This window comes from Protopterus annectens, chromosome 4.part0, assembly GCF_019279795.1.
Source record: "Protopterus annectens isolate FY-2018-M chromosome 4.part0, PAN1.0, whole genome shotgun sequence".
Classification (NCBI taxonomy): domain Eukaryota; kingdom Metazoa; phylum Chordata; order Ceratodontiformes; family Protopteridae; genus Protopterus; species Protopterus annectens.
In genome coordinates this window covers 863,832-881,162 of record NC_056733.1, presented here as the reverse complement: position 1 = coordinate 881,162, position 17,331 = coordinate 863,832, and the positions used below count along the sequence as shown (strand labels likewise).

The following is a 17,331-nucleotide window of genomic DNA, read 5'->3' as shown; positions in this document are numbered from 1 at the left end:
GGCTCACTCTGACAATTGCCACTAACTTGGAAGCCTTCTTTAAGAACACCTTCATTGGTGATAGATGAGCAGGTACAGCTTGGGTTTTTCCTACCAAGAATTATAGGCTGGATATGGTGACAAGATCTGTATCCACTTGTGGAGCCATCTTTGTTTGGGGCATCCTTTCATGAAGTCACCCAGCTAGGCCTGCTGTCAACTGTCTTATTGTTAGAGAAGAAAGATGAATCAAACTGTGTTATATTAAAAAGCTGTAAACTTAGCATAATGATAGATCTGCATGGTCGTGGTCATCCTCCTCAACAGCCCAACCCATCTACCCCTGGCATGACAGAGGGAGGTCCCTCTTGCACATTATTTATTCATGTGGTGGGACTGTGGCATGTGCCCTGCTTTGAGCAGTCTGCTCCAGTTCTAGAGGAAAATGGAGGCACATAGGAGTTATAGGTTAAGAAGAGGAGGTGAAGCTTGAGAATGTTTTATTGGCTCTAAGTGACTGAAAGCCTCAGTTTGAGCTGTACTGTTTGTGAATTATGAACCAAGACCCTGCAGAGTAATTATTATGGTAAATGCATAGCTTTCGAATATTCTTGATCATATGTTAATGTTTTTGTTGTGGTAGTTCAGATTTTATGCATTTTATGTGTTCTGTTTTTCCTTTTTGCCCCAAAGGCTTCATTAGCTGGATGCACACAAACCTGTTTTGGTAGCTTTTCTGTGTATTGCATTTCACAAAAAAAAAAAGAAAAGACAAAGGTACATGGTGTGTTTTCTGTTATAGATGGGTTTCCATCTAGTGACCATGACATATATTTGCAGCAGTTTGTCTATGGGAGCCTCAGTTGCATCTGGCTGAAGACTTCTCTGCCTCCAGCTTTATTCTGGTGCACATGTACATATACAGTAGTGATACATATGCATACTTTTATGGTGACTACTTCACATACCTGTACTTTATTCTGTTATTTAACACATTTTATTTTACATTGTGTGTATTTCAATCATGTAGGCATCTGTATATTCTCCTTTGCCTGCTATGAGTGTTAATCACAGTCATCTTCAGGCATGGTCTGTAAAGTCCTTTTTCTACTTTGTAGAGCAGAGCACCTTGTGCAAGTTTGTCCCATTTTTTTATCGTTTTGTATGTATCAGCATTATATTAGTGAAGCTCAGTCATGTGCTATGTTTGAAACTTAGCACACAATGTACGCTGTAGTCTTTATGAATTCCTTTGATATAACAGTATTACCATCAGTATAATCCACTTAAACAGTGTGCACTGAGTTAGCGATGTTTGAAACCCTCAAGTATCACAGGTGCAGACTGTAAACCTTCTTACATATCTCTGTTGTATGTCTGAAACTCTCTTATGTATAATTAATGTATATCTAAAACTCTCTTATATTTCTCTAGTGTAACTTGTACAGAAATTAAGATCAGTCACCCACTGAAAGAAAATTTGAAAAACTCTCTCTCTTTTTTTATAGGAGTGTCTACTTGTATGGACTATGTGGCTGGACTGGTGTGACCAGAATAAAAACCCGGAAGAGATGGAATTGGTGTATAAGGTAGGGTCACTAGTTGGCAGGGTATCACTTAGTGGTATAATTTAACTGTCTTTTTGTATTTAGGTTCATAGGTAGGTACTAGGCTATCTGCCCGAAGGCATTTATAAGCCTAGCCGGACTGTTGGCTTTCGCCACCCCCTTAGATTAGTTCCCTGTGCCTCTGTCCAGCAGAGCCGTTGAAGTAATCCCCGGGGTAAACTTTGTTTCCCATCCACTCGTCAAGGTTTCTTTTTGAAGAGGGTTAGCAAGGAGCTCTGCCTAATGTAGATTGGAATCTTCTTCCAGAGCATAAGAAATCTGGGAATCTATCCCTCCAGCACATCCTATTTATTGTTGTGGTGAGGTTTAGATCCCTGGAGCTTGTGGCTCGAGGGGATATGGTTTTCTTTAGGTGGGGCATGTCTATCAATTTTGGGTTGGACACGGCCTTGTATGTCAGGCAGAGATCACATCCGAGTAGGTGGTTTGCAACCGAGTACAGCTGGAGTTTCTTCAGTCGAGCTGCATAGGGGATCTGCTTGAGGCCAGTGATCCTCTTGGTGAGGTACTTCTGTGGTCTTTCCAGTTGTTGCAGGTGTCTTGTAAGGTACATCCCAAATGGGGCATTGTACTCTATGATGAGTCTGATGAGTGATGCATAGAGGTGCCCAATGACCTCTTTTGATCTGGATGCAAACCCTTTTGCGATTAGGTGGGCCACATAGAAGGATTTTCTAACCACTATGGCAATGTGATTATCAAAGGAGAGGTTACTATCTACTTGGGTCCCCAGATCCCTTATTACGTCTTCCGTATTTTGGGGGCTGCCACCTATGTGGTAGTTTGTGGATACTTTTTTTCCAAAGGGGATGACTATGCACTTTTTGGCATTTAGCTTGAGGCCATGGTTTTGACACCAGGTGTCTGTCTCAGTGAGTCCCTTTTGGAGGATGTCTGTGTCAGCTGGAGAGTCAATTATAGCCTCTAGTTTGCAGTCGTCTGCGAACTTGGTCAGCCATAGTCCTCCTGTGCTTGCCTGTACCTCTGAGAAGTATATGCCGAACAGGAGGGGTCCTAGGACTGAGCCTTGGGGAACGCCACTTGTAACTGGTTTAGAGTCAGACCTAGCTCCTGCAACTCTTACCATGTGGGTTCTGTCAGTGAGCCAGTTGGCAACCCATCTCGTGACGTAAGGGTTTATGTTCAGGCTGGTGAGCTTGTCTATAATACCTGAATGGGGAATGGTGTTGAAGGCCTTTGTGAGGTCTAGGTAAGCTGTGTGGACCACCTTTCCCTCGTCTATAGCCTTGGTAACTCTCAAAGAAGTCCGCCAGATTTAGGAGGCATGATCTGCCCTTAACAAAGCCGACCTGGGTAGGGTCCAGTGTTTGGAGATTTCCAATGTCTCTGTTAATGAGATCCATGATGATGCTTTGCAGACCAAGCTAGTCAGGCTTATAGGGCGATAGTTCCTGGAGTCCATTGTGGCTCCACCTTTATGGAGTGGAATAACCGTTGCTGTGCACCACTCTGTGGGCACGTAGCCTGTGGAGAGGCTGAGTTTAAGCAGTGTGTTTAGGTGAGAGGTTAGTTCATCTTTGAGCTTGTGTAGGATGCAGCCTGGGGCACTGTCCGGTCGCATTGGTGCTGTGTTTTTGGCTTTGGAGAGGGCTGTTTTAACCTGAGTGTTTGTGATTTCAGGGGCTCTACATTCTTCTGGTATAGTTATGGTCCCTTTTGAGGGTGAGGGGGGGTGAAGTTTGCACTGAACCTGTCTGCCAGGATGTTGGCTATATCAGTCGGTTCAGTGTATTTTGTGCCATTCTGCACTAACTCCGAGCAGATCTGAGAATTGCCACTTAGATTCTTGACATAGCTAAAGAATGCCTTGTGGTTATCTTTGGTGTCCATGGCAATTTTTCTTTCGAAGCTAGCCTTGGATGATTTTATGAGGGAACGTTTCTTGTTGATACTGATCAGGGATGTCTTCCCTTCTTGGGATTTTACTCTTTTCTGTACTAGTTGCCTCCTTCTATTGTATAGCTTGTTTATGGCAGGGGTCCACCAGACTGGTTTCCTTTTCTTGGAGGAGTGAGTCTTGGTTTTGTTTGGGATAGCACGAGCCATGCATTTTTGTAGGTGCCCGTAGAGTGCATTAACAAAGGATTTTGCAGCTTGGACAGCGTTATCCTTTAGCATGGAGGCTTTGAAACTTCCCACCTCGGTCTTAAGTAACGTGAAGTTTGCTTTTGAAAAGTTTATCACAGTTGTTTCTTTGACCGGGGGTGATGGCGGAATGTGGATATCCAGAGTGATTAGTTTTTGGTCAGATCTAACCAGTGAGCGGTTGACCTCCGGTGTGGAACACTGGTCACCCATGTTGGTGATGACCAGGTCCAATATGTTGTCACCTCTGGTGGGGGTGTTGACCAGTTGATCCAGGGTGTTTGAGTTTATAAATTCTAAGAAATGTTGGGCAAGGGAGTTTGTACTTGAGTAGTTCTCACAGTTAATGTCTGCGTAATTGAAATCACCCAATATCAGGGTGTTTGCTAGGACCTTTATGTTTCCCAGTGTTTCCAGGAATGCAGAGTGGGGGTCCTGGGACATGGTGGGTGATCTGTAGCAAGCGCTATGATTCGAATAGCAGTTTTGCCCATTGTTAGTTGCACGTGGATGATCTCTGAAGCATCGTGCTGTGCCACTAACCTGGAGGTGTGGGTATCCTTGATGAATATGGATACTCCCCCACCTTTTGTATTTCGGCCCAGGTTTTGTGGCTGAAATGTATGGTATGAGTTGTAGCCTGGTAGTGCTGGGATGCTCTCTGGAGCCTTAAACCAGGTTTCTGTTACTGCACATATATCGATTTTCTCCATACTGAGGAGTGCCTTGAGTGCGTGCATTTTGAGGTTTAGACTTCTGGCATTGAGTAGCATTACCCTCAGTTTTTTGTTACTTGTGCTATTTACGGCCGTGGGTTTGTCTTTTCAGCCTTGCCTAAAAAAGGCACTATGGGGGTGGCAAGAGCCTTGGCCAGTATTCGAAAGCCTAAGATTGACAGGTGCAAGGCATCTCTAGCGAAGCAGCGTGGCTTGTCGAGCATGTCATCCCAGGCTGACAGACACTGGATCCCCTTTGAATGACACCAGAAGCTTAGCCAGTTGTTGAAATTGATCATTTTTTCTCTGTACTGTGGTATCATTCTTGGTGAGCGCAGGATGCTACTCAGGGTCAGAGTCATACTAGCTTGGGCTACCTGATCAGAGAGCTCCTCCATGTCTCTTTTCATGTAGGCCAAGGAGGTACGGCTCAGGTCTTTCACACCAACATGGACAATGACAGAGTCATATTTGTACTTGTTCTGGAGTGACCTGAGGGCTTGTGTTATGTGGCGGATCCTGGCACCCAACAGGTAGCTAGCAGTAACCTTCTCATTGTTCAGCCTAGTGAGTGGGACGTCAGTGTGCCTGACTATAGAGTCACCTATTACTAGTGTGTTGGGTATGTTATTTTGCCTTAAAGGCTGTGATTGTGTGGCACACTGCTTTTGTGAACTATGTGTTTCATGGTTTGTGTTGGAGCATGGAGGTTGCTTGGATGTCTGCTTTGGAGTCTCTGTTGCTTTTGCAGATTTTTATTTAGAGCCTCTGAGTATGTTTTCGTGTGTTTATGTGTGTTTTTTGCCAGTGCTGGTTTTATAGGTCTATGTGAGACTGGTGGTGTGATGCAAGTAATTCCCTTCTCCTCTTGACTGCCTGGTCCAGTCTTGGGTTGAGAGAGCTTAGCCTCCAGCTTAACATCCAGATTTGTCTCATAGTATGTTACAGAGCTGGGAAAAATTAGGAATGTGTCATTAAAAATGCACAAGATCAGATTATCTGATCAAATCCTTGGTAACCTTCACTTAAGATTGCACTGGGGGAGACAAAGGGCCATCAGGGAAGTGCAGGTGAGATTTTTCTCCCCTCATAGGTAGAGAGTTTGGTGGACCCTCTTTACAGGAAGCTTGATGGTAGAGGGCTTATGTATTATACCCCTGCCTTCTGTTTCAGAAGGAGATGTAGCAAACATATTTAATGGGCGAATACTGAAGTGTGTGTATTGATTCCTTGATGCCATTGCACACCTCCACAGTTAATGAGAAAAAGGTGTTCAGGTCAGTAGCATGATATGTGCAGTTCATCTGCCAGTAGTCTAAGATCAGGAAGTGCTTGACAGTAGCTATGGTACATCAGAAAATAAAGGATGTTCTTCATCTCACATTGCTGCAGTCCTTACACTTGGGTAGTCCGCTGTCCTCGGTCGGCCCATGTCGGTCAAGGCGCATTTGACTGACATCAGGACGTCAGGGTACAAATGCGCATGACCGACGTCATATCCCCAGTCTTTTTTGCCGCATGGTCCGATGCAGAAGCAGCGTTGCAAGTGCCGGTTGGCGTTCTGAAATTTTTCGAATTCGGAGTTTCAGACCGAGTCAAAGTTGGCTAAGTACCCCGTTGGGGAATATTTTAGTTTTTTCTTGCCTCAGTGGTTTACCGGATGTCAGAAAAAGTGAATAACTGTATTTCTTGTGGGAAACAGATACCGCATAGAGATTATCATACTTTGTGTATTCCTTGTTTAGGGCCTGAGCACGACGTTGTTGGGTGTCGCTCTTGTGCTAGATTCAATAAGCGCACTATAAAGAGAAGGTTAGATTGTGCCAGGTTAGTCTTCGGGAAGCGGTGTAATTATAAAATGCCGTCGGATGCTCCGACGCCCGCTTCTTCGAAGAAGCTCAAGGACAAAGCTACTAAGCCTAGGCTAGAAGAACCGTCTGTCCCAGACGCCGGTTCTTTAGAGGTGTCGGTGGAGCCGGTGGTTCCGCCGGAGGTTTCTTTGGAGTCCCAGGGAGAGACTTTGTTATTGCAGGATGTGGCCTCTCAGGAGGCAGGTCAGGCCGAAGGGGCTTCTCAGGTTACTGTACTCCCCTCCCTTCCTAGGGTGGTTAGGCCCTCTCCTTCTGTTTCCAAGGCTTCTCCCAGGGGCAGGCCAGGTTTAGCTTCAGTTGGTGTCACCCCTAGTTCTTCAGGAACTGTGCCCAAGAAGCATATGCTTAAAATGGCAGAAGATTTGATTACTTTGATTAGAGGTTCTTTGCCCCCTCCTGATAAGAGACCAAGGGTGGAACCTGAGCTAGGGAGTTTTGAGCAGGCTTCGGATGTTTCAGAGTCTTCGGCTGAAGACTTGCAGGAGTATTCTCCTTATTCTGATTCTGATGTGGATGATTCTACTCCTTCTGCTTCTCCTCCTGAGGATTTTTCTTTTCAGAGACTCTTCATTCCATGAGGGAGCATTTTAAGTGGGAAGGTCAGGACTTCTCTGATTCCAGGAAAAGGCTTAGGAATTTTTGTTTTACCCCAGCATAGGCCTTTGGCTATTCCTCCTGTTCTGGATGTGGTGGAAGATGTTTTGCAGAGGCTTCTCTTAATCCTGATTCTTTGCCTCCTGCTCCTGTTAAACCGGATAGGTATTACAGGGTGCCTGAAGCTCATAAGTATCTTTTAAGAGTCCTAGGGCAGACCCAGAAACTGTTAGTCAGGGGCCTAAAGGTGTTAAGGCTTCTGTTGTCAAAAATCCGGTTCCTCCAGATAAAGAGGCCAGGGCTTTGGATAGATGGGGAAAGAAAGTTTATACTTCTTCCACCCTAGCTATGAGGGCTTTGAATTGCCAGTTTCACATGTTGAAATACCAAAACTATCTCCTTTCACAATTGAAGTCTAAGGTAGATGCTCTGGCGGAAGGTATTGAGTGTAAAGAGTTACAAGATTTAGTACATGTTTCTGAACAGGTGGGTAAGCATTCTTTGCAATGTGGTTTTGATGCTGTACAGGCCTCTTCTAGGGTGGCTGCCACTGGGTCAGTTCTTCGCAGGCACGCCTGGCTGAGGGATCAGAATTTATCTGACCATGTTAAGACAAGGATTTTAGATGCTCCTTTACAATCTGATGTGTTGTTTGGTTCTCCTGTTGAGGCAGTCTTAAAGAAAATGGAAGACAAGGCTAAGTCTATGCAGACTGTTAAAGATTTTTTGCAGGTTCAGCCTCCGAAGTTTAGTAGAAATTGGCCTACCAAGGGGTGGACGTATCCTTCTTATGATTCCCAGTCTAGGGGTAGGTCTAGACGTGGTAGGGGCAGAGCTCAGGGCTCTTTCAGGCCTAGAACAGGGAGCTCACCTGCACAGTCTTCGAGTGAGGGCAGGGGTCAGTCCTTTCATAAACAGACCCAATGACCTACCTTTTCAGCTGCCAGAGCCTTCTCGTCTGGCAGCACCTTTGGGAGGAAGGTTGGCTCTTTTCAAGGAAAATTGGAGTTTGATTACCCAAGACAGATGGGTATTGGATATCATACACCACGGTTACAGGTTTTATTTCCATACCTTGCCTCCTTTCAAAGGCATGCCAGACGTTCCTCCTCAACAAAGAATAGAGGCTCACAAACAAATTTCTCTGTTACTTCAAATAGGGGCCATACAGCCGGTCCCTATGCCAGAAGTGGGCCTAGGATTTTATTCTCACCTGTTCCTAGTACCAAAGAAAGGGAACACGTGGAGACCAATTTTGGATTTATCTACCCTCAACACTTATCTGGACATTCCCAAGTTCAAAATGTTGACGTTACAACAGCTTTTACCTCTGCTGGGCAAAGATCATTGGATGGTAACTTTGGATCTCAAGGAGGCTTACCTTCATGTTCCTATCAGACTGAGTTGCAGGAAGTATCTGCGTTTTCGAGCTGGGACTTCTCATTATCAGTTCTCTGCATTGCCCTTTGGCTTATCTACTGCGCCCAGAGTGTTCACGAAAGTTCTGGCTCCAGTGATTGCTTTCCTCAGGCTAAAAGGAATACAGATCTATCCTTATTTGGACGATTGCCTGATTCTGGCTCAAGGAAGGGACGAGCTTCTTCATCATTTGGAATTTGTGATAGCAGTGCTAACTTGCCTGGGGTATTCTGTGAACGAAATAAAGTCCAGTCTAGTACCCTCTCAGGACATGTGCTTTCTGGGTGTAAGACTGAATACAGCATCCCAGATGGCCTTTTTGACCCCGGACAAACAAAAGAATCTTTCCCTTTACTTTCATCAATTGTCTCATCAGTCCAGGCTGACTGCAAGGACAGTCCTTCAAGCCTTGGGGTTCATGGCATCTTGTATTCTGGTGCTTCCCAATGCCAATCTGCATATGAGGAAGTTACAATGGTATCTAAAAAATGTATGGACACAGCACTGCCAGGATCTGGACACTGTCATTCAAATAATACCTTGCATTCAAAAGGAATTGTTATGGTGGGCTCAGGAATGTCACCTAAACAAGGGACTCTCTGTGACCCGGCCAGAGGCGAGTCAGATTCTAACGACAGATGCCTCAGACAAAGCTTGGGGAGCTCATCTGAATGGAAAGTGGATACAAGACAAGTGGCCTGCCAGACTACAACATCTACATATCAACTTGAAGGAGATGTTAGCAGTCCAGTTTGCATTAATAGCTTTCAAGGATTTACTTCTTCCAGGGCAGGTGTTGATTCTAACAGACAACACAACTGTCATGTGGTACATCAACAAGCAAGGGGGAACACATTCTTATCCTCTATGCAGGCAAGCAATGATTTTGTGGGAGACTGCTCTCAGTTTACAGCTAAATCTTCAGGCAAGGTTTCTGCCGGGAGCACAGAACTCCTTAGCAGATGTGTTGAGCAGACGAATTATGGATCCCCACGAGTGGAAATTGGATCCTCACGTATTTCAGAAATTGACAGTGTCATGGGGAACTCCAGACATAGATCTGTTCGCTTCTCCACTAAACCACCAGCTGCCAAAGTTTTGCACGAAAAGGTTTCATCCCACAGCTTGGAAAGTGGATGCTCTTTCTTTCAATTGGAGCAATCTTCATGTGTATGCCTTTCCACCTCTGCCTCTCCTCCCAAAGGTACTACTGAAGGCCAGACAGGACAAGCCAAGGATGATTTTGATAGCTCCAGATTGGCCTTGACAGCATTGGTACCCATTACTGAGAAGCCTGAACGGAGCCTCCATGGCCTTTGCCTTCGATTCCACACCTGTTGTCTCAGGAGGACAGTCATTTGCTCAATGTCAAGCTTCACTCTCTTCACCTAACAGCCTGGCATATTCTGTTTTGAACCATAGTGGGTCTCAACTTCCACAGCAAGTTTTGAATGTTATTTTGGAAGCTAGAAGGCCTAGTACAAGGAAAGTGTACGCAGATAAATGGAAGAGATTTTTATTTTGGAGTGCAGCAAAGGATTTGGATGTTTCTGAGCCTAATTTAAGTGTGGCTCTTCAATATCTTACTGAGTTACTGGACAAAGGTTTGTCCTTCTCTTCTATTAAGGTTCATGCTGCAGCAATTTCGGCTCACTATGATTGTGACCCACCATTGTTTTCTCATCCTTTGTTCAAGCAATTTCTTAGAGGGGCAAAGAATATAAGACCCCCACGTAGAGCTCCTACTCCTGCTTGGGATCTCAATTTTGTGTTGGAGAAACTCACTCTACAACCTTTTGAGCCTGCAGCTTACTACCGAGTTGAAATATTTATCATGGAAGACTGCTTTTTTGTTGGCCATTACCTCTGCAAGAAGGGTTTCTGAGTTGCAGGCCCTTATGGCGGTTGAGCCTTTCTTAATTTTCCATAAGGATAGGGTATCTTTACGTACTAATCCTTCCTTTATGCCTAAAGTGGTTTCTAGTGTGGCTTTAAACCAAACTATTCATTTGCCTACTTTTTATGCAAATCCCCAAAATAAAGGGGAAAAGATTTTGCACACTTTAGATGTACACAGGCAGTTGCGATATTATTTGGACAGAACTAAAGGGTTCAGGCAGTCTCAGCAGTTATTTGTTTCTTTTGCTTTGAGTTCTCAGGGCAAGCCTGTGTCAAAACAAACTATTTGTAAGTGGATTGGGTTTTGCATTGCTTTCTGTTATTCCCATCATGGCAAGGAGATTCCAGCTGGGATTAGGCCTCATTCCACTAGGGCTACTGCCACTTGACAGCTTTTTGAGGGGTGGCAACTAAGGATATTTTGGAGGCAGCTACTTGGAGTTCAGTGCATACTTTCTCTAGGCATTATCACCTACCACTTTATTCTAAATCTAGGGCTGGTTTTGCCACTGCTGTTTTGCAGGGCATTTTGGCAGCTCCTGCTTCCTTATAGTTTGGCCATCCTCCCTTACCTCTGCTTTGGGATTCTACCCAAGTGTAAGGACTGCAGCAATGTGAGATGAAGAACATAGTACAGTTTTGTACCTACCATAAATGTAGATGTTCGAAGATCCACATTGCTGCAGTCCAATTTACCTCCTCCTTCCCTCTGTAGTTAGAGGCGGTTGTGTGGGTTGGGTTGTCAATATGGGGTATATTGTATATATTGTATATATTGTGCATATTTTTAGTGCTAGGATGGTTGGTTGTTTGTTTGCTGTCTTTTGGTTTTGACCTTTCTTTTTAGGGCCTTCTGATATCTGGGGCAAGAAAAGACTGAGGATATGACGTCGGTCATGCGCATTTGTACCCTGACGTCCTGATGTCAGTCAAATGCGCCTTGACCGACGTCAGCCTTATACTTTGATATTCGGGCCGACCGAGGACAGCGGACTACCCAAGTGTAAGGACTGCAGCAATGTGGATCTTCGAACAGCTACATTTATGGTAGGTACAAAACTGTACTTTGTGGGTGTGTAACATCTCACAAAAAAATTAAAAGGTAAATAAACTTTTCAGTTATTGTGAAATGCAATTGTAAAAATTTTAGAATGTTGTGACAGAAGGTAGAGCGCATGATGTTCTTCATGTTTCACTGTTGCAGTCATCAAATTTGGGTTATCCTGCCAGTGGTAACCCTCAGTCTGTCCGAATACCAGAGGCTTAGTATTTCTCCATCGGTTGCTGTAACTCCATAACTGACATCAGGTCGTCAGTGGTATAAAATCAGGCAGCTGACGCCATTACATCAGTCTTTCTTGCCAACGAGCCCGAAGCAGAAGCAGTTCGCACAAGTGCTGGTCGGCCGTTACCTGAGTTTTCGTTTCCGAATTGAAGTTGAAGTCTTCTAAAGCTAAGCACCCCAATGGGGATCCTTTTTTCTCGCTCTAACTGATGCCAGAAAAAGTTAACAATTGTCTCGCCTGTGGAAAGCAAACAGCACACCGGGGCTTCCATTCTTACTACGTCACCTGTTTAGGCTCAGACCACGACGTCCCTTGCTGTCGCTTTTGTGCTTTGTTCAATGCCAGAACTTTACGTCGGGCCCTTATTGTAGCTAGATATTTTTGCTCTCAGTCCTCGAATTGCAATATGGCTTCAGTAAGCCATACATCTACGATCTTCCGAAAAAACATTAGGATAAAGACAGAGACAGACCGCACAGGTCCAAAATTGCCGACGACGCTTCCGCTAAGCTAGTCGCCAGTTCTCCGGTCCTCAATGAGGCACTTTCTCAGCCCCTGATGCCCGCCTCTGTGGATTTTCAGGCTGCTATAGAGACCCTTTTGGAGTCCGGTATGCCGTGAGACTCTTCTTTGACTAAGGATCCTGTGGATGTCTCTACTTTGGATGGGTCCGGAACCGCTGAGCAGGCACCGGCTTCCAAGGAAGTACTTCGCACTTACGATACACGACACAGACCAACGACTTCTTTCGCATCTTCAGTTCTTTCAAAAACTAATGAGTTTCTAAGTCCCAGGGTATGAACTACGCCCAAAAAAACGACGACCCAAGCTCAGGCACCAGCTTCCTTGCCTCAATCTCAAATGCTTAAAATGGTGGACAACCTTATTATGCTTATTAGGGGAAGCCAGGCTACCCCTTCCAAAAGAAAAAGAGACTTGTCTCCAGTAGTTTTATCTGAACAGGAGTCCGATGTGATACTTCCGAATATGAAGGCATACAACCCCTCTCTGCTTATGAGGATTCTGATGCAGAGGAATCCAGTCCTTCTGCCTCTCCACCCAAGGATTTTTCATTTGGGGAACCCGTCATACTTTAAGGGAGCATTTCCAATGGGAATGTCAGGACTATCCTCAATCAAAAAAGAGACTCAGGGAATTTTTAGATTTATCACAACACAGACCTTTGGCCATTCCTCCTGTCCTGGATGTTGTGGATGGTTTTTTATAGAATCCGGTTTGACTCCTGAAACCCTTCCTCCTGCTCCCGGGAAACCTGACAGGTACTACCGAGTCCCTGAGTCTCACAAATTCCTTTTCAAAAATCCTACTGCTGACCCAGAGGTCTTTTTTCAAGGACCTAAAGGAATTAAAGCAACCTCAGCTAAGAATCCCACCCCCTCAGACAGGCATTCCCGAGCTTTAGACAGATGGGGTAAAAAAGTGTACACCTCTGCTACTCTTGCTATTAGAGCATTAAATTGCCAGTTCCACATGCTGAAATATCAGCAGCATACCATGGAACTCCTCAAACAAAAAATGTCTTCCTTTCCTGCTTGTGCAGAAAATAAAGAATTACAAGAGCTAATGCATTCTGCAAGTCAAGTTACTAAGCTCACCTTGCAATGTGGCTTTGACGCCCTAGAAGCATCTTGCAGGGCAGCAGTCACTGGCTCTGTCCTTAGAAGGCATGCTTGGCTTAAGGAACAAACCTTGCCAGACCATGTCAAATCCAAACTATTGGACACACCATTGAACAAAGACGATTTATTTGGCACCAAGGCAGAAGAGGTCTTGAAAGAGATGGAAGAAAAAGCTTAATCTATCCAGACAGTTAGACTTTTTACAGGTCCAGCCTCCGAGGTTCAGTAAGCATTGCCCCTCCAAGCACTGGTCCTTTTCTGCCCCCTCCAGGCCAGCTCAGCCCAGACCCAGGGAAAGCAGACCCCACCCCCCCGAGACAGCAGGGAATACAGAGATCTAAGCAATGGAGATGTCCTTCAAGGATGCATCTGCAGTCATAACATATGGGTTGTCCTGCCTCAGGCAGCCCTTCGGTCGGCCGGATTCCAAAGTCTGGGTCTGGCCTCGGCTGATGTCGCACTTTCCCCAACGTCAGAGCTTCTGGGGTATAAAGGCATCAGCCGACGCCATTTTCCTCAGTCTTTCTTGCCGCGCGGTGCCTGAAGCAGAAGCTGTTTGCAAGTGCCGGTCGGTCAGATCCAGAGATTTCAGCTACCGAAGACTTCTAAAAAAGCTAAGTACCCCGTTGGGGACTCTTTCTTGCCTCAGCCGATGTCAGACAAAGTAAATAATTGTTTAACTTGTGGGAAACAAATACCTCATAAGGATTTCCATTCTTACTGCCTTCCTTGCTTAGGCCCAGACCACGACGTATCAGCTTGTTTAGCCTGTGCCTCCTTCAACCGACGGACACTTAGACGTCGGTCGGAGTTTGCAGAAGAGTTTTTTGGATCCGCTTTTGCATATAAAATGCCGTCGGAGACTCCGACTACACATTTAGCTAAAAAACGCAAGGAAAAGGACCGACACTCGCGGCCCGCGGTTTCGGCTGAAACCACGGTTAGGCCTACCGCGAGTGTCTCGGTTTCAGCTGAAACCGAGTCCTCGGTTCTTACTTCTGCCGAAAACATACCTTCGACAACCGAGGCCAGAGAGGCCCCGGCTGAGTCGGCTACAGAAATCCCTACCGAAGAAGCAAGTGCACAAGAATTGTCCGGCACCATTCCTTTGGACATTTCTACTCCTGCACGTGGGGCAGCTAGGCCCCCTGCTTCTATGTCTATTAAGGCCTTTTCCAGGGCTAAAGCAGCTAAAATTTCAAAAGCTTTAGCAGCAAAATCTACCTCTCAGAGACCTTCCTCAAGTTCTCAGATTCTCAGCCTTGCTGAGGACCTAATATCTCTGATTAGGGGTTCCCAACCTCACCCAGACAGGGCCTCTCAACCTCCTCCTGACAAAAGGCCTAGGACTGAACCCCCTGAACCTCTCTCCTCTGATTACTCCTCGGATGGATCTGAATTATCAGACCATCAGGAAGGGCCATACTCACCTTATGAGGATTCAGATGCAGAAGACTCCATTCCTTCTGCTTCCCCTCCAGAAGAATTTTCCTTTGGGGAGACTTTACACTCAATGAGGGAACACTTTCAATGGCAGGGTCAGGATTTCTCTGATTCTAGGAAAAGACTAAGGACCTTTTTACACTTGCCACAGCATAGGCCTTTAGCCATACCACCTGTGCTAACTGTAATTGATGATGCATATAATGATAACAGTTCTGCCCCTGATTCTCTTCCCCCGGCCCCTGCCAAACCTGACAGATATTACAGGGTCCCGGATTCTCACTTCCACTTGTATAAAGCCCATGCTGCAGACCCAGAAACTATTTCTCAGGGCCCAAAAGGTGTCGCAGCTGCCACTGCCAAAAACCCCCTACCCTCTGAAAGAGAGTCAAGAGCATTAGAGAGATGGGGAAAAAAGGTTTATACATCTGCTACTCTTTCTGCCAGGGCTTTAAACTGTCAATTCCATATGATACAGTACCAGGAATATTTGTTAGATCAGCTGAATAAAAAGCTTTCCTATCCTGAACCTTTAGACCGTAAGTCCCTTCAGGATTTGGTACACAACTCTCAGCAGGTCAGTAATCATTTCTTAAAATGTGGCTATGATGCACTGGAGGCTTCATTTAGATCAGCTATGACTGGAGCAGTAATTCGAAGGCATGCCTGGCTAAAAGAGCAATCCTTGCCAGACCATGTCAAGGCTAAACTCCTAGATGCTCCAATGGAGAAACAAAGTTTATTTGGCTCCCCTGCACAGGAGATTCTAAAGAAAGTGGAAGAAAAAGCAAAACCTGTGCAAACAGTAAAGGAATTTCTGCAGGTCCAACCTCCGAGGTTCAGCAGAAACTGGCCTTCCAAGAATTGGTCCTTTCCAGACACCTCCAGAACACAGAGGGGCAGGAATAGACGCCCAAGAGGCAGAGGTCAATCAAAGGGTGCCTACAGGGGTCGACAGTGGCAACCTGCCAACCAGAGAAGTACTGCCACAGCTGCAACTACAACCACTTCCACTGGACAGACACAATGACTTGGCTCTGATTCCGCCTTCCAGGGAACAACTGGATGCTCCCTTGGGCGGAAAGTTGGTTTATTTTCAAACAACTGGCATTGCATTACAAAAGACAAATGGACATTGCAAACAATAGACAAAGGATACAGGTTTCACTTCCACACTTTACCAAAAAAGAGCGGAATGCCAAACCATCCACCAAACCAGAAGCCAGAGGCTCTAAGACAAATCAACAATTTACTCCAGATGAAAGCAATAGAAAAGGTACCATCTATGGAACAAGGCCAGGGATTTTACTCCAGACTTTTCCTTGTACCAAGAAAAGAAACCCAATGGAGGCCTATTCTCGACTTGTCCGCACTAAACACATATCTCATTGTGCCAAAATTCAAGATGCTGACCCTACAGCAACTTCTTCCCATGTTGGGCAAGGAGTCTTGGCTGGTGACTCTAGATCTCAAGGGGGCATACCTGCATGTCCCTATACGACCAGATTGCAGAAGACACCTCAGATTTCGTGCAGGATCAGAGCATTATCAATTCTCAGCATTGCCCTTTGGCTTATCTACTGCGCCCAGAGTATTCACGAAATGCCTGGCATCAGTAATTGCACATTGCAGGCTTCAGGGAATTCAAATCTACCCATACCTGGACGACTGCCTAATACAAGCGGGCAACAAGACAAAACTAATAAAGGATTTGGCCTATGTCATACACCTGTTTCAGGCCTTGGGATACACAGTCAACATCCAGAAGTCAAGACTAGTGCCATCCCAAAGGATAACATTTTTGGGTGCGGATCTGGACACAATAACTCAGATGGCTTTTCTCACAGAAGAAAAACAAAAGCAACTCCCAGTCTACTTCATGGCTTTGACAAGACAAACCCAGCTTACTGCAAGGAAAGTCCTGCAGGCCCTGGGTTACATGGCATCCTGCATAATCTTGATCCTGCATGCCAGGCTACATATGAGGAAATTACAATGGTACCTAAGGAATGTATGGTCTCAACACAGGCACAGTCTAGAAACCATGATACCAATCATTCCATGCCTGAAAAAAGAATTCCTGTGGTGGGCTCAGGCCTGCCAGACCAACAGAGGGTTGCCTTTCAACAAACCACAACCAAGGCAGACCATCACCACGGACGCCTCAGACCTAGGATGGGGAGCACACATGGAAGACAAGTGCATCCAAGGCCTATGGTCTCAAGACCAGCTGAATTTACACATAAATCTAAAGGAGATGCTGGCAGTGAAGCATGCAATCGAGGCATTCAAATCATTCCTCCAGCAAGGACATCTGCTGATAAGGACAGACAATACCACAGTCATGTGGTACATCAACAAACAGGGAGGCACGCACTCCTACCCTCTATGCCGGATGGCAATGGACCTGTGGAACCTAGGCCTGAATCTCAACATCCAACTCCAGGCCAAATTCGTACCAGGAAAGGAGAATTCACTAGCAGACAGCTTAAGCAGAACTACCACGGATGCTCACGAATGGATGCTGCATCCAGACATCTTCAAAATCATAACAAACAAATGGGGAATGCCAGAGATAGACCTGTTCGCCTCCCCACTCAACCACCAACTGAAGAAATTCTACTCAAGAGTATACCACCCACGAGCCTGGAGGGTGGACTCCCTCTCTTTCAGCTGGAAGGCCCTAACAGTGTATGCCTTTCCACCTCTCCCATTGATGTACAAAGTTCTACTGAAGATCAAGGAGGAAC

General features: G+C 45.6%; 1 protein-coding gene across 1 annotated transcript in view; it reads left to right on the top strand.

Moving 5' to 3' along the window:
* The window catches only part of UTP6 (UTP6 small subunit processome component), a 1,596,914-nt gene that overhangs the window by 1,363,894 nt on the left and 215,689 nt on the right, over positions 1 to 17,331 (top strand). The window contains exon 15 of the mRNA XM_044068038.1: positions 1,488 to 1,568. Coding sequence (XP_043923973.1) covers positions 1,488 to 1,568 — 81 coding nt within the window. The remainder of the gene's footprint in view (positions 1 to 1,487; positions 1,569 to 17,331) is intronic.